Consider the following 16,341-nt stretch of genomic DNA (forward strand, 5'->3'; position numbering starts at 1 on the left):
CAAGCCTCTGATGCACATTTCATGTTCCAGACATTTTTATAATGTCTTTTATTATTATTATATTGTTTCTTATCATCATTATTATTAGAATATCATAACATACAACATTTATGTTAGAGTTCTAACACTAATAAGTTCCCTAATATTATAGAACATTGCTGGTTTTTTGGCATTCACGGGGAACATGTATGTAACTTAAAATAAAAAACCAACAAACAAAAACAAACAAAAAAAAAAAAAAACAGATGAGGCAATGAAATGGCGTTAACATGGAATCTGCTCATTTTCCTTTTACATACTGGAAATCAACAAAACTGAACATTAGCAGCAACTTGACATTATTACGTAGTGATAAATGCCATTTTCTCAGTCTCTTGTTAGTGGAGTGTGGCAACAGAGTGGTACCATGTCAATATGGTTTTTGCTTAGGTTTGGCTTTCATATTACACTGTTGAGGCGATCAACATTTCTCTGCTCATGTTTACTTAAGACTTAAGTCTTGCCATTTAATCCACTGAATCACAAGCGTTGGTTTGGAATCAAGACAGGTTTTAACAACACGATAAAAGGCTAAAAGAGCTCTGCAGCTCACATTATTGGCTCCCATGGTACAAGGAAGGAGTGTGTCCGGTTGCTTAGTTACCAGTCATTCCACTGATGGATGATGGAACACATCACACATGGTACAGCAAATCACAACATGGAGGATAGGGAGAGGGTGTGTGTGGGTGTGTGTGTGTGTGTTTCAGCTGTTAGACATGTGTGTTAAAGCATTCTGCTAAAGCTCACCACCAGGGATTAGTGCACACAAACCAGTTTTGTCATTCAAAAAAAGAACCAAGAACAATAGAAAACAAGCAAAAAAAAAGTGCATGATTATGTCAAAGCACTTTCTTAGTTGTAGGCTGATGCACACTATAAGCAGATCTGTCAGATTGTCCATTTTCTGCTTTAGAATGAGGCAGGGGAGGAATTTGATCCAGGCTGCTTCCCTGAGTTTGAATCAACCTCAATTGTTTACTACCAAAATTCTGCTTCAAGTTTGAAAGGTTTTCATTTGATCCGGTTTTTGAGTGTTTTGTAAATGTAAAGTAACAATCTGCGTTCTGGCATAAACATACAACTGTAATCAGAGTTCAGTTCATGAGTTTGGTCCATACTGTAAATAAATTCATTGCTAAGCCTGTGTGAAATTGCATCCTTGAGGTAAATGGCATCTAAATGTGATCCGAATTCAGAGATGTAGACGAGAGGAGGACTTTTCTAGCTTTTTACGAACAGCACCAGTCTGTACACCACTGGGTTAGACCCATTTGAGTTGAGAGTTAAGTTTATTGTTTATGTTGTACAAAGAAATTTCAAACAGTTTAAGATTTTAGTGTTGGCAAAAAAAAAAAAGTCATACAGACATACGGGTGCAGTACTCATAAGCCTAATAAGCATTCCATCATACATAATACTTGTTCTATGTAGCTCACTGCTCAGATGCTAAAGGTCCGAAGGGGTGAAGTAAACATTGGGTGTGGTGCATACTGCACATGCAGGTCTGTACAGGTATAGACTAGATGAGGGAGTTTACTGGGAGAGAATTTGTGGCATATTTAACACATTCTTGTGTTCATCTCTCCCTCAACGCAGCCGTTCTGACGGCTTCAGAACGGTTCCATTGCTCCTGCGTAGAATAGAGAACAGTGGGTTCTCTAAAATGGCTCTCTTATTAACCAAACTGAGCCACTAAACTGGGGAGGGGTGGAAAGATGTACTTCTTAAAGGGGCAGTTAAACATTTTCAATTTAGGTGTTAACTTCTATAATCTCTGCATATTGCGAAGAAATTCTGACACGTATTAAAGGAGTTAAAAACAGATGAACTGCTAAAGTGCTGATATAGTACCTGCCCCATTTTCTACCCACCTTCTAAGTCAAACAGCTAAAACAGAAAAAACTTAAGACTGGTTCCAGGTCAAGAATGAAATCTTACTTAGCCAAACCGACGTGTTTGCTTCTGCAACAAGACGTTTTTATTAAATGCAGGCAAGTGCTGAAGCTAAAAACGGTGAATGCAATCTTAGTCTGTACAACTGTGCACCAGTCCACTGTAACGGGAAGAGAATATGTACAGATTTTCCAGTCCTTCTTTACACATGCAGATGTGTGAATGTCCGTGTTTGTGTTTTAGAGGGTGCAAACACACCAGGATGGAGCAACATAGACAAACGGATTTGGGATATTTTCCTTCATGTTAAATCAATCAATGCACCTCACTGCATGCTTGATGAGCCTCACAATAGTGTGGGTTCTCACTATACTGTGTATTTGTGTGTGTGCGCGTGTGTGTATGTGTGTATCCCCAAATCTTTTCCATTCTAAAACCACTCTGCAGTACAATGCACCCTGAAATACAGTGGCAATCACTCACTCACTGAATGCCTGCACTAAGGCTTGGTCAGAATGTACACTGGACTTTTGCAGTCACTGTCAGGGGAGCAGCCTCAGATCCACATCAGGGTTTCAGAATGGGTTAGTACAAAAACACAAGTGTGTGTATGTGTGTGTGAATGCATTTGACCACTGTATGCTTATTTGCATGTGTACATGTACTGTATGTGTATGCATATGTATGTGTGCTGTGTATGACTGCATGTGGTTTAGTTTTCTCTTCAGCTCACTCAGTCAATAGATTAATCTCCTTTGCAAGGAGGGAGTTGATGTTGAACGCGGGGTCTGGCAGACTCTGGGCGTGGGTTATCTCAACGAGCTCCGCCTCACTCTCACTGGAAGTGGAGCTGGTGCTCATGGTGCTAACGGCATCAGGAATGGTGCAGGGAGGGACGGGTGGGCATGCCTCTGGTGGGATACACACTTCAGGCTCACTGCTGGTCTCGCTGGCACTAGACACCACAGAGAGCAGAGACATCTTACGGCTGAGGCGACTAGGCAGCAACGACAGGGCGTAGTCTGCCACGATACCCGCCACGTCGATCCCGCATGCCTGGTCGAACGCTATAAAGCCTACATTGGCGTTAGCCTCACAAACCACGAATGAGCCATCATTCAACTGCAGCAGGTCAATACCGCACACATCCATGCCCAGAATGTTGGACACCTGCACAGCCAGCTGCTTGCCCTGCTCACTCAGAGGGCACATCACACCCACACCACCTGGAGAAAGAGAAACTGGACTTAGTGGGTACTTCATATAATCATGCCTTCAATCATACACTCTCAGGGTATTTTATAAGTTTTACATATTCAAGAAAATCCAGTTAAATCAAAAACGTTCATATCCGAGGAGCGCTTCTGAGCTGTTGTAAAGTTCCATATAAGGAAATTCAGTAATGTGATCTTTGAGGTTTTATATATGGATTACACACTCAAGTACACTAGTTCATTCATCTACAGTAATCTGGCCGAGAGTACAGGATCTGGAGCCTATCCTAGGAACGCAGTCATGAGGGGGGAATATATGCATGAACCTATTCACACACACATTCAAGCCTTGGGGCAACTCGAACTAGTTAGATCACTAATGTTCATTTTTTAAAGGGGTTGGGAGAAATAGTTGTGTGTCCAATTCTTGGCTTTGTTCAGTAATGTTTTTGAAAGCAGCCATTTGCAAATAGTAATAAACATTTACTTGCACTGCAGAGAGCAAGACAAAGATACTATCCATCTGGGTCAAGATTAGTTTAAACTAAACTGGAAGGCTACATAAGGAATGAAAAAAGGCTCATAGCACACACCGAGGGAGCAGTTGCTCTGCATGCGTCCGTCTGTTGAGCAGCGGAGCATAGAGCCGATCACTCTGCCACCCACAAGCACCACACGCACGTCTCGCCCGTGGCTCTCCTTCACATATTCCTGGAATAGGTACGGAGCCTCGTGCCGGATTAGGTGGCACAAGTCAGAGAGGTGGTGTTTATCCCGTGCCAGAAACACTGCCTTACCTGTACATGTAAACACACACAATGGTTATAGCCCCGATCACAATTCTTATAAAGCATCAATTAAAAGTATTACATTGTTTTAAATTTCTAAAAACAAGTGTTCTAAATACAAAAAGGTCTTACATTTTTAAACTCTTTACTGTTTATAATCTTGTGGCTTTATGAATCAAACCAAACCAGTATTGAAAATGCTCATGATGAGTACATAAATAAATAGTAAATAGAAAAGTTCACTTATTGCCACAATTAACAGCACACCTGCAAAACACTAAGGTTAAGAATGCAATGTTTCCCAACAAGGTGGAATGCTGCTGGCATTTAAACAATGCTGAGTGTTTAACTGTCAGAAGTCATAGTGTGTTTGGGTGCATATGCATATGCTGCACCACGCTGCCGCTTAAATCTATTCCCCAAATCATTTCAGATTATTTGAAACAAACAGATCAGTGAAGGCTCAAACGCCAACTTTACAATTTTCTATTTGACCTTGAGACATTTTTTCTTTTGTTTATTTGTTTAATTCAATAACAAATCTGGCACACGATGTACCGAAGGCCGTTTTTCAGGACCTGGCCTATATTTCAAGCAGGCAGTTAACAGAGAGGTTTAAACACCCATGACAACTTTGTAATGCTGGGGGAGGAACAAAAAAATTGTGTGTGTGTGTGTATGGCTTTAAAACAGCTGCACTTCATTCACCATAAGCAGCCTCTGGTCATGATGCTGCAATTTCTGCCTGGTTCCTTGTTAAGCAATTTTCCCAGCATGCTCTTGTCTTTCTAATCTCACTAGTGTGCATTTGAAATGTAAGAAGTATAGCCAAACCCACAAGGAGAACATTTGCAGACACAGAAATAAAAGCAGCAGAGCAGGTTCGACACTCACCTCTGTGTCCGCGAGCATTTTTCACCACAACCGGGTAACCTAATGGTTCTGCCTCGTCAATCATCTTACGAAAGTTGTCATGGCCACCTGGAATCAAACACACAGGCACTTTACAAACCCAGTAATAACTAGACTCGTATTTCACCAGTAGTGCATGGTGTGAGATTTCTGGCCCATCCTCGAGAGGACCAGTGTGTTAACGTGATAAAACAAACACTATCCCAACAAATCACCTCAGTCCCACAGTACATTTACACATACATTAAACACAAAACATGCTTTTATTAGTCTTTATAACTTTTTTGATTTAAGGAGGTGTTACATATAATACTATAAAACATAGAATCTATTTAAATACAGCACCTTGCAGAATTCTTGGCACCTTTATTTCAACACCATTTTCAATAAAGGCGTTTCAATGAGTAGGATATCTGGGTGCCAACAATTCACAAAGGCACAGTATGAGAAGAATAAATTGCATGCGAAACTGTAACTTTCAAAATCAGCATCTCTGCACTGCATACAGAAATTGTGTGTGTAGAACACTAGTGCTGTGAGGAAATAAAGTTACATGCGTGTATATAATTGTGAGGTCAGATGAGCAGGGACATAGGCATCCAGCTACATTTTGAAACAGAACATCTGTTGACATTTTGCAAGGGAATGATTTCACGATAAAAACGCAAATGATGCAACTGAACATTTGGGTTGCAGACACATGATTGTTACAGTAACAACAAGCCCCTAAATGTTGTTCTGTTTCACGCCATATACAACATAGGGTATGTTTGTAGTAAATAATATTCATTCATAATTAAGAGTCAGAATGAATTTGTTTGCACTGCACATAGTATTTAAACACAGCTGGTGATGATTTTCAGTGTTGCTGAATCAAATGACAAAATCAGTGCATCGTTATGTCCTGAAAACCCTCCTGCTTCATACTAATTAATACCATTTGGTCCGAGTGCTCAGGTCTTGGCTGCTGAAGCAGTGTATGATGTGGCACTGTTATGAAGGCGTTGGAGACAGATGTGCACTGGACTGCGGAGTGGAAAAAAAGACGCAGGAAAAAGCGAGTGATTTGTGAGGGCCACAGGGAGGAGGGAAAGAGAGAGAGAAGCAAGGAGAAATCTAATTATAACTGTTCCTCTGTCTGCTCATCTTAGCTGAAGAGAAAAGCGGTTTTCAGTTATTGCAAGGCACACGCACACGACACTGCAGAGGCTACACAGACTGCTGGAGTCTCTGCTCATTATGCAGTGCTTAATGCTTCTTGCTTTGGTGCAGCGATTGATCCATGTTTTGAGCTGCTGCAGCTTTTTCCAGTGTCTACAGTCAAAGAGAGGGGGAGAGAGAACGCGAGAGAGAGAGAGAGAGAGATATGAAACACAGGGGGAACAAGCACATGAAACTCTTGTTTTCATTTCAATGGTCTGGAGTTCTCCTCGCTCTCTTGCTACATGCTGTTGCATAATAAAACCCTTAAGTGCGTCTGCGTGTGTGCGTGTGTGCATGTGGGGAACCCAAGACTACGTCAGTCAAGCTCACGATGTTTGTTTCCAAGCTGTGCATGCATAAATAAGCAAAGAAAATCTTCTACTTCCTCCAGAAATCCATCATCAATGTTGTTGTATTGAAAGGTACATTTGGCTGTACATCGCTAGTGCCAATGCAGCCCTGCATTACATCCATCTAGATCAGAACGAGACATAACCACAGATATCAACATCCCTGAAATACAGAGCTTCTCAAAAGTTAAAGACTGAAATGTGCAAGAGCTGACGTCCGAGAAAGCCAGTAAACACAACAGGATGAGCTTTATTTTTACTTTCTCCCGCATTGACTTTTGCTGAACTAGCAGAAGTCTGTTTTTTCAGTTCTCTTGCCACTGCTGATCATGAAGATAGGAGGGAATCGCTGAAATGTGAGTAAATGTGCTGGTCTGGTTATGCGATGCAAGAATGGGAATGTAATTATTGTGGCACCTGAACAAATACAAAACAAACGAATACTGCCAGTAAGAGTGTGAACATGTGAGAATGTGGCTAATTGTCGGCATGTGAAGCCAAAACTAGGAGTCACTAGTGACTAGAAGATCAGAGTTTAAATCTCAAGGCTGGAGAGCCACTGTTGAGTCTTTGTGTAAATCTCTTAGCTGCAGGAATTGTGTCCAGTCTTAACTGGAAAGACACACTGAATAAAAACAAACGTGCAAATGTAAATGTTTACAGGAGTATGTATGCGTGTTTTTGTGTGTGTTAATGCTGACCATAGGAATAAGTATTAGGCAGTGGAACTCCATGTCCAGCAAGCTCCTGAAAAGTCCAGAACTTGTTGACACAGTTAAGGATGGCATTGGGCCGGTTGACCAGACGGCAACCCATCTTCTCCAGATGCCTCAGAACGGTGATGTCACTGTCCGACTGCACCCATGGAGTAGGAACACGCACTACAGCCACCTGTGGGTACGACGTCACCACCTCCTGCCCCACTCGCAGACCTAAATGAGATGCAGAACAAATCAGTACACACTTAAAACACTCACCTGTGTAGCACATGTAAGTCATTTACTTCTGATATTAACTTCCTGTTGCTGGCACTTTTGCATTTTCTTAATTAGCCTGATGATGATGCTAGTCATAAGGGCTTTGTTAAGAAATAGAAATGACATGCTGGTAGACATAATCCGGTTGCTTTTATGTTACATTGAATGTTGCATAAATGACATTTGTGACAACACTTTTGAGTACATTATAATTTGCTTGGAAACCAGCACCGCGAACAAAATAAAATCCTCACAGGCAGAAACATCCAAACACACCAAGGTATTAGATAGTTTGCTAAACAGTAAGAATGACTGGAAAAAAGAGATGTAAATGCCTGACATGACTACAGTAAAGAACCTCTTCCATTTTCCCCTGGAACCAAAGAAACCACAGTCACACCTTTTATCTAGCGGCACATGAGTTTGGGGTTTGCAATTTCACAGGAGAAATTTCATCTACATAAAGCTAAAGCACAGAAAAAACAACAGTAGCCTCATATGAATCTTCCACATCCTTTCCCATGCAAGAACTTTGCTTTGTTGGGCAGACTTTTACTGATGTTTAAATGTGTAGTTTTCAAATACAACTCTCTTTCAATTTATATCTGGAATTTTGTGTGTTCTTTTCCAAAACCATTCTTATGAACGCTTTCCATCCAACATATTGAAAACACCAGGATATAAAACATCGGCCATTTTCCAACCACTCCTGTTGACCTGCTGTAAATTATACAAGCCGTATTGATCTGCTGCAGGCCAAGCTGAACTGTGAGCCTCAGAAGGTATCTAAAAGGAAGCCAATTTACATTAATTCCCCTCTTTGCCACCAGGTATGTGAGGACATGCAAAATAAGACCTGGCAGGGTCACAAACACAGACAACATCTCATCCACGCTGACCTTCTGATGTACTATCACCAGATCAGTTACACAACACCGCAAACACACGGCCTTCAACTTCTCCGTTTATCTCTTCAGTGACCCACTAACCCATATCCTGTTCTCTCTCACTGTTTTCATGCTTTAATTACCATTGCAGCTTTATTCAACACCTAATATTCACCAAATATATGCTTTAATTACACATTTACTATTGTACAGTTTCCCCGAGTGACAGGCTCAAACACTGTGTGTTGACTCTTATCTATATTCATTTCAGGGTTGGAACAAATTCAAAAAGAATGCATGTTGGTGCATGAACTTTGGTGGTATAAAAGTGGTGTCTTTATATTGCAAACAATTATGTTTTTTATTTATTTATTCAGTTGATATGAATAACATTATGAACCAGTTTCATGCAAACAAACAGATCTTTATCAGTACAATAACCCTATTGAGAGACACAAACGGTGTCGGCTATTGTTACTTTTGTCAGCCATGTTCTCTGCTGTAGTTATGGTGAGTTAATGTGCCTACTGAAGAACCACCAATACACAACAGGAGACTCATCTGAAGAAGAAGAGAGAGAGAGAGAGAGAGAGAGAGAGAGAGAGAGAGAGAGAGAGAGAGAGAGAGAGAGAGAGAGAGAGAGAGAGAGAGAGAGAGAGAGAGAGAGAGAGAGAGAGAGAGAGAGAGAGAGAGAGAGAGAGAGAGAGAGAGAGAGAGAGAGAGAGAGAGAGAGAGAGTCCATATAACCATCTCCTTTCTTCTTCGCCATTTTAGAAGAAGCAGACTGTCATGGCCACAGCACAATGTCTGCACACAGACAGTGTCAGTAGCACAGCATTCTGAATACAAGACGCCTTTTCTACAAGGCCATTATGATCATTGTGCGTCCACAATGAATGCAAATGTGCGTTTTATAATCAAAGTGGCAGAGTACCATCCAGCTTTCAGATCATTCTACACTAGAGAATGAAAGTTGTGTCAGATATTACTGCTCTGCTTTCTGACAAATCACTGTTTGTGTTTACGGACACGCTGCTGTTTCTAATGCAACACCCCATGCACGTTGATTTTCTACTAACAGCGCAGGACCTAAAGAATACATGCAGTGCTTGTGTGTGCACACATGGAGATGTGACTGCTCAGCAATACAATACGGTTTAACAAGTTCTCTGGGGTTCAGAAAGAATCAGACACATTCACATGGCAAAGTAATCTGTGGCCACAACCCCCCCCCTTCCCTTCCAGCCTTCATTCTTTTCTCTCCAATTCCCCTGACACTTCTGTGCACTGCTGATCTATAGTGTAGCGGTAAAGTCCAGGCTAGGAACTTCTTTAGGTCTGTGTTAAAAATTCAGAAGTTGTTTAATTGATAAGTATATGCATGCAAACAAAAACAAAAAGGGGGCAAACAAATTTGATCTTAAAACTATGTACAGCTCCGCAAAGAGCGTTTCTCCGCCAGGAAAAACACACTGTAGGCCACGTATGCACACAAAGGCACACGCAGTGTGCAATATCAAGCACCTGCATGAACAATGATTTTTTTTCTCTCTCTCTCAATTTATAAAAGTAAATAAATAACCAGAGCAGTGTTGTCTATCATTACCAACACAAAAATATAAAGGGCAGGTTATTAAAGTTTTAACTTCCTAAGTAGCTTCCGATTCACTAGAGTTTGTTTGTCTCAATGGGAATATTTTATAGGTTCCTCGCTGTGTAGGGTGTTTCTAGCTGGAAGCCTTTGTATGTTTGTGTTCTGTATTGAAATAGAATGTTGATTCATAACAAAAATGAAAGCAAGAGTGTCATAATTAAAATTGCACTTATTCAGAACCCATATATAAAAAAATCATTTAAATAAAATGTTTAGAAAAATGTGCTTTGATTTTCTTGCCTTTGATTTATTGTGTTAATCATTCATGCAACCCCAGTGTGTATGAATGTTACCACTCTATCTGTACCTAGTAGCTGCACTGTTTACATGTGTGAGGAAGTACTAAACCCATAAGTACGGAAGTCTAGCTTGTGCTGGTATACCAAAGCACGCAGTGACAGCAAAACCACCATGTTACATTTCTCATCTGCCAGTGGAATGGCCAATGCCATACTGCAGCCCACATGTGATGCGCCACTCTCTCCCTCCATCACACGCACTGCACGATGCGACATTCCCAGCATCACAAGTCTCAAATGCATGCCGATTGTTTTGTGTGGCTTCACAGCACGTTCCCTCTATCCTACCGATCACACATGCTGCCCGGATACAAAAGCAGCCTACAGCTGGAATTTGTGCGCAAGTGCTGGCTGTGCCATGTGGCTAGGTCAGGACTGTAGCGTGAAATGCATGGTTATATATGGTATGTTCTGATATGTTACCCCTAAATTCATCCATCCATCCTCTACCGCTTATCCGGACCCCTAAATTCAAATCACTGCATTGTGTTTGAAATTTCATGTACCTTTTTAGCCAAATGATGACCTGAGAAGTTAGGCACAACACAATATAACGAATGTTCAAGTCAAACATCCCTATCAAAAAGGGGTCTTGTGCTGATGACGCAACTCTAAATCCCTGAGTTGTCCAGCTGTCCAAGGGCCTAATCTGAGCTTGCCACGATTCAGGCTAAAAGATTAACCTCGCCCACATTCATGCACAAACCTGGCCAACACACACCTCCTCCAGTTTTGATGTCATGTTCTCTGAACAGGTGTGAACCTGCAAATCATATTGAGAAATAATTTATTAAACAACAACTCTGACCTGAAGAGAAGCAGAAATTAAAATAGGGGCATCTTTAGCCAGCACTACGACCACTGAAATATTGTAGAACTCTACAGAGCTCTAGGTGATATCTGTGTAACCCTTTTGAAAACAGATCTTTTTTTTTCCACAAAACGTTGTTATTCAGAATTAAATACAGATATTGAATACTGAAGACACCACAACGCAACCACAACTTCACAAGCATTGACTGCTTTTGAAAATAAACTCTCATTGTATATATCAATCCATCAAACGTCAAATTCTCACTACCCTCTTCAGCCCTGTGCCACCCGCCACTGCACCCCACCCCCACAGAAACTGCAGACTGAACAATCTGCCAATCCTCCAGATGGCAACATGCGAGAGCCAGGAGACACCAAGCTGACGCTTAAGAGAAAGCTGACCAATTGCCTCCAATCGCTGCAGATCTTCTGTGAAAATCAGCACTCAAAAACATCTTAAAGAGACCAGCTGGAACCTATAGCATATCCACAGTCTCTGCACCTAAGAGGTGACCACAGGCATAATTTACAAAAGAACTGAATATAAATGTGTAGACTGGTTTATTACTTAGTTGTACTATTTACTGTTGTAGTATGCATCGGAACAATCCAGTCTAGCTTGTAAAAGGTCCAACTGAAATTTAAATGTGTTACTTTACTGTCTGCTCAGCCATTTTTTTTATACAATTGCTACAGCCGACGTGTAAAAATATGGTGTATTTGCTTGGGTAACTTTGGTTTCTTTTTGGTTTTGGTGAATATGATATAGCTGCAAGGACAAGGACAGACAATAGTGTGAGAACACACCTCAAACTACGGCTTGGCATTCATTATTATCCAGTAGTTCACGCTTTGGTGCATCATGGGCCCAAGACAGACTCAGTCTCCTTTAATCAATCTCACACTTCTCCATAGATTCCTTCTGAAATGAACATGTTTTCCCCAATCATAACCCCTCTGTGTGTGTCTTCTTCCTACTAAATAACAGCAACCCACACACGATTTTCCATCCTCAGTGTGTGAGAATTGCCAGTATGGATGGTGATGATGAGCTGTGTGACAAGAACAACCATCATCACACCTGTCAAACCAACAAACCTCTAAATCCTGGGAAGCCATTTTAAATTAAAAACACCATATAATCCTACATCAAAACTGCACCATTATTTCTCTCCTTAGAGAAAAACACCAAACGGTCGTCTGATGCTTATAATGCGGCAGCTTTAACGAAAGGATAAAGAAACTTAAGAAATGCCGTTTTTAACGGATTGTTTTTAAAATTTTGATTTAAGGTCGTTAACGTATAGACTGAATGGTGCGCGCGCTTTATTACGTGCTGACCAAGAGCGCGCGACCAGTCGCTCGTGACCACGCACGCGAACCAATTAATTGTTTATTTTAACGTGCCTCAAAAAGCACAAAAAAAAAATCTACATTCTCTGTTATTTCGTCTCATTATTCGATGTTTCGTATTAGATACGTCACTAGCGAATTTCTGCGGCGGTGTAGGGCGAATTACCTTTGGAACAATTGTGTTAGGCGGCCACTGTCATACAGATTAGCTTGAAGCTAACTACATCTCATAACCCATCAATAAAAACATATATAAACCGGTTACACAAAGATAAGTCTTTCATTCCTGGCGTTATTCAGAAACATCTGTGTGTTAGAGAGTGTAATAGTTACCCAGCTGTCCGTCCGTGATGGTTATCACGATCTCGTCCATCAACAGATAGCGGAATTCAACGTCGTCCTCGACGCATCGCTCCTTCAGAGCCCGCAGGATCTGAACTTGTGGATATTCCTGGCTGATGCGCCGGTCGGTTACAAACCACACCCGTGAGCACATTTTAAATACCGAAATAAAACCGTCTGAACACTTAAAACCGCTGGTGGGTTTGAGAGCACGCGGGATTCAGACTCGGGCGGTGACGGTGCTTAAAACAATAGGGACGCAGCCGCGGGTTTGCTAACTCGAGTTAGCGCCTTCTGCTATTTATTTACACCGACTGCCAGGTTCCTGAATCCCGCAAGATAAACAAATTAATAAAGAAGTTAATTTGAAAATGTGGGATGAAAAAGCGAGAAAGGCTGCGCCTGGTCTGCAGCGAGGGCACCGTTTAACTGCCCTGTCAAAGCGCAAACAAAAGCCTCCACGCCGCTGCTCACTAAAGCCGGGACTCGCTGCACTCACGCGCTACAGCGGTGCGGCTGAAAATCTCTACAAAATGGTGGAGAACAGACGCAGTGATGGAGAGAAGGCGGATCGTCGGCGCCTCGGTCTCACTGGTGGATCGAAAGGCGGTAGTGACGAGCAGGATCCAAGCTTGGCTCAGGCCGCGATGCTGAAGAGGTTGGAAAAGACGCACGCTTTATTTTCAACCCTGCAATTTTGTTCAAGCACGCGCTTCGTTTACAATTCTCTTCCTCGCGTTCGAAAAGAAAAAAACGCATCCAATGGGGATCGAGCGCTCGCTCCGCTGTTGACCAATAACAACAATGTCGTCGTCAGCAGGAGGAGAGGATCGACCAATCAAAGAACGGCGTCCGAGGAGGCTCGAGTATTTCAGTAGGCCAATGAGGATGTGAAAATTGGGGTCGGTCGCGCGCTTCTGTGTTTTGGCGCGTGACAGGAGGGGGCGTGAAATGAGTGCGCTCTTCCCTCGAACCGGTTCAGACCGGGCGCAGGCGGGTTTGGTGGCTGCTGTTGGTGCGGTGTTTCCGTCTCAATCTATTGACACGCGAGGGATCATTGAAAAATTCTGCTCGTGGCGCAGTGCTCGTTATTATTATAATACTATAATTGATCACACGGATGTTTAACACTCGGTGTGTTGTTCACAGTAGCTTCGTCACACGAACACAAAAACGCCCCTTTGTGAAACGACTCGTGTATATTATCATTATAAAATAAGATAAAGGCAAAACTGCGGATCTCTACTAAGTCTGTGTTCTCTATAATGACGTAGGGGGAAATAATGCGGAACCACCTGGTCCTTTGCGGCAAAACAGGCGCTGCGAAAAAAACAACCGAGTTTTGCTTTGTTTACACCGCTTGTCCGCGTGCGTTGCGGGGGTTGGTGGGGGTGGTGCTGTTGAGCATGACGTCACCTTTGACCAATAGCTAGCCGGTTTGATCTGGTCCTTTTTACGGTTAAGTTACCTCAGTAACATCAAGACGACAAACGGATTTCTTTAAGCATTATGCAGCACCAACAACTCCAAAATAAGACCAACTTAAAAGTTGTTAGCCCAAATTAACTAAGGCTACATGAACGAGTTTTATAGTTTGTTTTATCACCAACAAATGCTAGTGCCCAGAAACTTGAAGGATTTGGATGAGACTGATGAACAACGTTCGGACTGGGAGGAGCCAGTTTTACTAAAATGTCAATAACTCAAGAACTAAATGAGCTATCAACTCCAAACTTGGGATTCATGTGAAAGAGGTCAAACTGAGATCACAGTTCAAAAACTGCGGTTGTAATGAAGTCACACTTCATTATCCTGTGTGACATCACCCGTCGATCCACCAATCAACCAGAATCAGGATTAGAATCGGAATCAGAGACAGAAACAGAAGGAGAAAGATGTGTGCTAATTTGTTAGAGGGCTCTATTGTTGTTCATTCGGTTTTAGTATGTCAGACTGTTCATGTATCCCAATTTCTTAGTTATTTTGTGTACGTGACTTGAGGGTCACTTTGTGTACGTGACTTGAGGGTCACTTTGTGTACGTGACTTGCGGGTCACTTTGTGTACGTGACTTGCGGGTCACTTTGTGTACGTGACTTGCGGGTCACTTTGTGTACGTGACTTGCGGGTCACATTGTGTACGTGACTTGCGGGTCACTTTGTGTATGTGAGAATCCGTTAAGGCATTAAACTCCCTAAAGGCCTTAAACGCTTGAACCCCGGGAAATGCTGCTTGCAGCTTTAATTGTTGTTGTTTTTTAAAGCCATTACAACATTTAAAGACATTACAACAGAGTTGTTAAACCCAGAACAACTTACACGTTATGAAGAATTAGATTGTAAAGAATTAGAGTAAATGGAACTACAATCCATAGTATGCTACACATACAACACAAACTCAAGGCTAAATTCAGACCTGTTTAACACAAAATCATGCCAAAACATACCCAGTCATTGTTACTCCAGATAACTGCTTTGATATTGTTGATATCTATGTTGAAATTGTTCCACTCAAGTAGTTTTAATCCAGACATTTCCTATTCAAAATGATTGCAAATCCAATTGTTAAGACTTTCAGTTTCTTCGTATAAAGTCTATGAAAATCCTTAGGGCTGACTATGTGTGGTAGAATCACACCTTGCTGGTTATGCAAAAAATGTTGCTAATTCCTCCAGTCATCTTCAGTAATCAATTTAACCTTCTGAGTTTGATGGTGGAGCCAAACCTTGTCCAGTGCATAATGAAGGAACGCATCCTGGGAATAATAGTCCATGACAAGGCACCGTGCACACAACATTCACACATTCAGTCCAACACGAGACAATTTAGCATAGCCAACTTTTTTTGGAGAAAACTGGAGATCCCAGGTACACAGGCAAACATGCAAAACCCCACAGAGACCATAACGCAAGCTAGGTTAATATAATACAAAATCCTAAATACTAGTAATTAGTACTAAATTAACAACAAACTATTGCTATCTTCATGTGGTCTGTCTTTCCATGATGCTGCCTGTTGACTTGATTGAAGACATGCATGCCACAGCTAAATGTATCTCAATATTATTACTGAGTATTGTTTTTGTGATCGCAAGTTAGCTTTCTTTTACTTGCATGACTTTATCTTTTATTATTTAAATACTTTGTGGCTAGTGTTTGCGTAATGGCTTTGGATAACAGTGGATTTGCTGCTGCTGCAACTTTCTTGATGGTGGAGTCTTAGTTGTGCATCATTTGAATCACTCTGAACTCCTTTTAACCATCATCCTCGAACTGAATTTTAGAGGTCACTTTGGTTAAAAACATATGAATAAATGTACGTGTGTAACTAAGCCAGATACAGTGCTGTAATGTTGGCTCAGATGTATATCAGAAAATGGATGAAAGTGGTTTGAGCGCCTGTATATTAAAGCAATATACCACGCCACCTGCTGGCAAAAAATGGTAAGGTAAGATATCTTAAATGTTAAATTCTTCACAGCATTCATCAGATGTTTAGGAAATGGTGCCAGGTTGGTCGTGTTGGTCAAGAACTATAAATTGTATTTTATGTTACAATCGTTTGATTAATCTTATGTTCTGTTCCAAGAATGCAGAAAAAGCCATATAAACATAC

The 16,341-nt window shown here is 41.5% G+C and overlaps 1 protein-coding gene across 1 annotated transcript; it reads right to left on the minus strand.

Annotated features, from left to right (window-relative positions):
• Positions 1-17: 17 nt before the first annotated feature.
• rimkla (ribosomal modification protein rimK-like family member A) lies at positions 18-13,623 on the minus strand. The gene is made up of 5 exons (XM_060881244.1): positions 12,719-13,623; positions 7,104-7,334; positions 4,832-4,918; positions 3,743-3,946; positions 18-3,161 (listed from the first exon to the last, which is right to left on the minus strand). The coding sequence occupies exons 1-5, from the start codon at positions 12,879-12,881 to the stop codon at positions 2,665-2,667; spliced, it is 1,182 nt and encodes a 393-aa protein (XP_060737227.1). The 5' UTR covers positions 12,882-13,623; the 3' UTR covers positions 18-2,664.
• Between the last annotated feature and the right edge of the window lie 2,718 nt (positions 13,624-16,341).

Source organism: Tachysurus vachellii, chromosome 11 (genome assembly GCF_030014155.1).
Source record: "Tachysurus vachellii isolate PV-2020 chromosome 11, HZAU_Pvac_v1, whole genome shotgun sequence".
NCBI lineage: Eukaryota > Metazoa > Chordata > Actinopteri > Siluriformes > Bagridae > Tachysurus > Tachysurus vachellii.